The sequence below is a fragment of the Musca vetustissima genome, unplaced genomic scaffold (genome assembly GCF_032173495.1).
Source record: "Musca vetustissima isolate MV318-11 ecotype Yass unplaced genomic scaffold, APGP_CSIRO_Mvet_v1 utg25714, whole genome shotgun sequence".
Classification (NCBI taxonomy): Eukaryota; Metazoa; Arthropoda; class Insecta; order Diptera; family Muscidae; genus Musca; species Musca vetustissima.
The window spans coordinates 2,575-9,007 of record NW_026889066.1 but is presented as its reverse complement, the minus strand read 5'-3'; the positions used below and the strand labels follow the sequence as shown (position 1 = coordinate 9,007).

Here is a 6,433-nt window from a genome sequence, read left to right as displayed (position 1 = left end):
TTTTGACACAAATACTGATAAAAAATATGTTAAATATTTAAAATATATTAGTTAAAAACATATGACATGTATGGTGTTTTATATAAGGTATGGTGATACATAAAATATAAAAAAGATGAAGAAATACAAAAGAACATATTATATATGTATATTTGCATACCAAATTCATTTCCACTTTAATTGTCGATAGGTTGTAAAAAACTTTCGAAGAGGTGTGAGGAACGTATTTGCGATGATGTTTGGTGGATTTACGAATAATATTATTCGTAAATATATACTTAGGGGATTAAGGACAATTAAGGCTGGCACATAAAACTAGTCAACTGCGGTCCTGTCTGCAAAAAACGTTAGCAAAAGAAGGCGTTTAAAACATATCTTTACATACCACCATTTCGGGAAGTATGTAAATCACACAACATTTCAAATCAAAACCTGCGAAATGTTCAGCATATGATGTCAAATTTAATGAAGAGTTGATCACACAATAATTTGGTTTGTTACAACATTCACCAATATGCAATAGATGTATGTATAATGGACTATAATGACTAAAGTCGACGAAAAAAATATATACAGCCAATCGTCAAAAATAATTCCGTGCGGAATTTCTTTATTCTCCCTTTTTCCCAATTCCGCGCGGAATTAAAGGGAGAAAGGAGAAAAAGTAGGCATCATAAGAAAGTTCGATTTGTGTTTTTTTCTCTCAAAATATCTCACAAACAAAATCGAAGGGAGATAAAAATGTAAGTATGGTTTTTCAAATATAAATCGAAATAGAAATTAATAAATAAAATTATTTGTAGATCGAAGACAATAAAAACCCAATTGCAGCATTTAGTGTTAGTTTTGGAATTACATCCTAACATTTCACGTGGAATGTATAAAGGGAGCAAAGAGTCTCTTACTCGGTTTTGGAAAAAACAGAAAATGAACTAAATTCGATGGGACCACCAAATAAGGGCATCGCCGAATGGAAAAACATTTAGTACTAAATTTATCACATTCATTTGAATAAAATAATCCATTCATTCTTCAAAATTACTTAACATAGTTTTGGGCTGACCAAAAACATATGTAAGGCAAAAAACAGCACAGAATTTAAAACACAATACAGGAACAGGATCTTTTTGGCACTTTTATCCACTTAGGACAAAGGTGAGCTTCGAAAACAGTCACCACCTCGGAGAGGATAGAACTAAATGTTGATTGTGCTATACAAACATCAGAATCCTTTCTAACGCCAGTTTATATCCACCTTTAGCAAAAAAAAAAAAACGTAACGCGGCACTCAACTTGGTAATCGTTGGACTTCCAGATTTGTTTTTTCCTTGTAGGAGTATGTTGCGCCAAAACTTCCAACAAGTATTGCAATGCTGGTTTGATTACCCGGTTGTATTTTTTTGTATCTGTTGGGAAATACATATCAGATGTTTCAATTATTTTTAACTTTTATGCACATACAATGATTGTGGCAATTCAAGAGGATTGGAAATATCTCGCAATTGTATTCTTGACAATGTTGTAGAAGTTCTTTGTTGCTCTCTGGAAGAAGCAACATCCTCTAAATATGCTCTAACTATAATACTATTCATTTTTTTTTTTTTTTTTGTTTCAATTCTTTATTTCTTTTTAATTATTTCGTACAGCACAAACACTTTAAATTTGCGCAAACAAATAAGGGTACACCAAGTATGAAAAGGACCCATAGTTGATTAAAAAGAGATGCCATATTCCAAAAATGAGAAATGCTATCCGTAGGGATAGAATTTCTCCCATATTTTGGTGATTGGGCTGATAATTTTTCTAATTTGTTGACAACCAAGTTGACAATGAACATGGTTATTTAATAAATGTCCTCCTGTATTCAATTTACTCAATCTGTCTGCTGGGAAAGTTTGAGGAAGCAAATCTTTCTTCATGGAAAACTCGCAATTCCCAGCATTTTCATATGTGTTACACATATAACTGGCAATGGCTCAATTATAGGAAAGATGGAGAAGCGTTAGGAATAAAAATTTGGTAGATTTTCATTCATATGTTTCATTTTTATCTTGAGGATTCGAAAATATTACATTTTCAAAATAAATATAATTTGTTTGTTTACATTTTTCAGTCAAATGACGTTGACACTAGTATAACTTGCAACAAATTTCCATGTGGTTGTTGTATCGTTTGTTGTACAACAACACTTGCTGTTACCCTGCAAATAATTGTGGACTACGTGATCCATTTCAGCAGCTGCGGACTGGTTACAACATTGTCCTATGTAATGCAGCTATGGACCATGTCATTGTCAATCAAGAATGTTTTGGTTAAGAAATGTAACGGCAAATGATCGTTTTTTATCGTTTGCTCATTAATTTGTTGTTTTTGCAAGCGCTAGTTTTTTTTGCAGACACGTGTTTATCGTTTTTTTTTTGGCACAAATTTGACATTGATTTTAGTTTGTTTCTGGAAGCGTTGTGCGTCGGTTGCATCGTTGTGCGTGGTGATAAATTGCAAACAAAAGATTGTGTAAACAAAAGTAAAAGATTTGAAGGTAAAAAGAATAACTTATAAAAAAATGGAATGTAGTTCGCGTCATAAAAGACGGCTTTTAAAAGCTGAAAAAGAAGATTTTGTCAAAAGACTATTTAGTTCAAGTGTTGAGTGTGAACAAATTGAAGTAGAAAAAAATGCCGAAGCAGATTCAGATTCAATAGTTGAAATAGAAGGGACAGAAAATGATTATTACAATGCAAATGAAGAATTTGACAAAAGAAACAACTTTATAAGTGCTTTAGGGCAATGGCAGTTAAAAAGCCGGACATCCAACCAGAACATGAGAGAACTGCTAATAATTTTAAAAAATTATGGTTTGGATGTGCCTCTCTCTCCAATGACACTGGTGCAAAAAGTTAGTTCGAGGGCAGATATAATTTCTGTTCCTCCTGGTGAATATGCACATTTCGGCCTGAAACAAAATTTAATGAAAGCAGCACAAATTTTACAAAAATATGAGGAAATAATTTGCGATATTAATATTGATGGTTTACCCATCTTTAAAAGCTCAAATCTTCAACTTTGGCCAATATTAATTAAAGTTATTAATATTAGAAATATAAAGGTGTTTCCTGTTGGTATTTATAAGGGCAAACAGAAACCTCATGATATAAGTCAGTTCCTAGAAAAACTCGTTGAAGAAATTTGCGATTTACAGGAAAATCACTTGTTTATTGGTGGCAAAAAAATTAGTTTTAAAATAAGAGCTGTGATTTGTGATGCTCCCGCAAAATCATTCATTTGTGGGATAGCTCACCATTCATCTGCAAATGGTTGTTCAAAATGTACCCAAGTGGCCAAAAAAATATGCAATGTTTTAACTTATAGTTCAGAAGTAGGTACAATTATAGACGATGACGACTTTGCTAAAAGGAAATATAAAAATCATCACCAATTAAAATTTATTGAAACCAAAACACCATTGGAGAAAATAAATTTAAATATGATAAGTCAAGTTCCTTTAGACCCAATGCACGTTATTGATTTAGGGGTAACTAGGAAAATGTTGATGAAACTAGTAAAAAATAAAGTGAATGAAAAAATTTCAATTTCGAATAAGGGAAATATATCTAAATTACTAGTTTCATTAAAAAAGTGTATTACTAAAGACTTCACAAGAATGCCTCGTAGTTTGGATGAACTTGCGAACTGGAAAGCTACAGAATTTCGTCAATTCTTACTATACACTGGTGTTTTAGTCTTAAAAAACAATGTTGGTGATGATTTTTATTACACGTTTTTAGTCTTTCATTGTGCTATAAGGCTTTTGTCATGTCCAAAAAACTTTGAAAATAACATTGCTGCCGCCGAAGATTTGTTGAAACTCTTTGTTGAAAATTTCAGTGTCGTTTTTGGTCCTCAAAACGTTACCTATAATGTGCACAGTTTGCTTCATATATGTGAATGCGTCAAACAGCACGGTTTGCTGTACAGCTTTTCAGCATATGATTTTGAGAACCATTTGCAAATGATAAAAAAAGATGTTCGCAAACCGACTGATATTCTAAATCAATTACACAGAAGAAATGTCTTGCAAAATTTAATAGAAGAGCCAAAAACATTGGGGTTAAAAGAAAAAAATGGACTTATTTATGGTTACTTGGGTGATGAATACTGGTTGAGCATTAAAACACCAGATAACATTTGTCTTGTAATGCCATTTACCCCGTTAAAAATTACAGGCTTCAAACGAGGAGAGAATAATAAAATTTTTTTTAAAGCGAGACGTTTCAAAAATATTTGTCCTTTTTTTGAAGAGCCATTGGACTCATTATCAGCATTAGGTATATGTATTGCAGATAAGATATTAGAAGATAGTGAGGAAATATTTAATATTGAAAATATTAATTGCAAACTAATATCATTGCCCTTTGAAAATAAAGTGGTTTTAATGCCAATTCTTCATAGTTGCATTTAAAGTTGCAAAAATTAACGTCTCATTTATTTAATATAGCCAACACTTTTAATCTACGCAATTCTAACTGATATCTTCGCAATTCGACAATATTTAAAATGGAGGGCAGAAATCTTAAACATCTAAATACTTGCAACAGACTTTCTAATTGTAAGTAAATTTATAACATACATTTTTCAATTTTCTAAAGCCATATTACTATGTTTTTCAGATAGTGCCAAAGAAACGCCATGCTGTTCTTGCATAGAACTCAAAGGTAGTTTTTGTTAAATATGGAGTTTCGTCTTTATTAATAACATTGTTTAATTTATAGAAATGATGGCTGGGATGATGACTGAACAAAAAAAATTACAGGAACAGCTCTCAAAATTACAAAGTAAAGTATAATGTTTTTTTCGTCATCGTTATTTTTTGTTATATAGTTCTTTCTCTTATAGCAACAACAGAACAGCAAAACAAAATAATAGTGGAAATGTTAGCAGAGCACAAATTACAGCTGCAAACCCTCAATAAGTCCCAGAAAAATGTTACTTCCCTGTCAAGCAAATTTCCCCTCAAATCCGAAGAAGATCTCCAAAAAGTTGAGAGTGAAATATGCGATTCGAATGAAGAAAAATATGTAAGTAATCGTTGCCCTATATTGTATATATGTTGAAATACCTTCAATTTTAAAATTATATACTTTTTCAATATTTTTTTATTTTTAGATATCTGCTGTAAAGTATTTAATCGATGGCAGCGCAATAAAAAATTTGGAACGCATTTTTTCCCGGGAGATTTGCGTAATGTACAATACGGATGGTATTTGTGGGAAAAAATGTTTGAAGAATTTTAAAAGAATATATAAAATTGTTATTGGTAAGTATTCTGATTCTAAAACATTATTAAGTTTTAATGAATTTCTTTATTTTAGCTGCAATAAGTGACTATTCCCCCAATAGCGAAAAAGAATTTCGAGCAGCACTCCAAGTCGTAAAAAAAAGGCACTTCCGAGTTGTTTGTTCCCAAAACAAAAACAAAAATTAATTATATAATTTGTTAATTACATGTAATTTTTAATTTTTTTAATGACAGTGAATTGGAATATTACTTAAGTTTTTTTAATGAATTTATTATTAATTATATTATTTATCTCACTAAAGACTATCAATGTACCTGCAGAATGAAATATTTATTTTTATGTTTTATAGAATAAAACACTAATACTTATAGTACATTACTTATGTTGTATTATTTCCTGTTTTTCTCTGAGTGTATATATCGTTCAAAACTAGCCCTCTGGGGTACTCTATGGACTAGTTACACGGATTAGTTTTAAGATCAACCGTATGTGGTGTACCATAGAGTAATGACGTGGACTAGTTTTGAAACTACTTTGATGTAATGCAAAGCTGGGTTACATGGTCCGGCCCTAGGACATAGCAATGCTAAATCGGTTAGGTTTTTTCAATGCATTTGGGTTAGTTTTGGACTACTCCTGGTCTGTTATGGACTACTCTTTACACGCGTGTAAGGGTTAGGCGCATTATTTGCAGGGTACCTTCTATTATTATACCATGGACAATTATCAGCAGCCATATTTTCCTAAACAAATAGAAAATACACCAATAAGACATATGTTTTTTGTTGATAGTTAGTGAACACAGTACGTAACATATTGAACAAAACTAATCTTTCGAGCCGCACTCTTGATCGAAACTGAGCGCACCATTTTGCACAAAATGGGAACCTAAAAAAGTATGAGAATTCAAAAACTCGCGGAACATGTCACATGGGCGATAATTACATAATTAGCACATTTTTGAAGGCACTGTCTATACTATTGTTCGATCTATGCTAAGGGTTAAACGAGCACATGATTATTATGCACTAATTAAAATGTTACAATTTAAGACACTGATTAACGTGATGGAAACTACAATCATCAAAGAAATTTTGCGAAAAAAAAATGTTGCGCAGTTTGCGGTTGATGCACGC

General features: G+C 31.7%; 1 protein-coding gene across 3 annotated transcripts; it reads left to right on the top strand.

Annotated features, from left to right (window-relative positions):
• The first annotated feature begins 2,383 nt into the window (after positions 1-2,383).
• On the top strand, positions 2,384-5,675 carry LOC133336796 (uncharacterized). 3 transcript variants are annotated; one of them, XM_061545075.1, is made up of 7 exons: positions 2,384-2,539; positions 4,496-4,606; positions 4,668-4,712; positions 4,770-4,832; positions 4,903-5,075; positions 5,164-5,314; positions 5,370-5,675. In XM_061545075.1, exons 2-7 carry the CDS (start codon positions 4,555-4,557, stop codon positions 5,480-5,482), a joined length of 597 nt encoding a protein of 198 aa, XP_061401059.1. In that variant the 5' UTR covers positions 2,384-2,539; positions 4,496-4,554; the 3' UTR covers positions 5,483-5,675. The 3 variants fall into 3 exon arrangements, with proteins under 3 accessions (XP_061401059.1, XP_061401058.1, XP_061401060.1); XM_061545074.1 differs by having other exon boundaries at positions 4,894-5,075; XM_061545076.1 differs by lacking the exons at positions 4,668-4,712; positions 4,770-4,832 and having other exon boundaries at positions 4,879-5,075.
• The last annotated feature ends 758 nt before the right edge of the window (positions 5,676-6,433 follow it).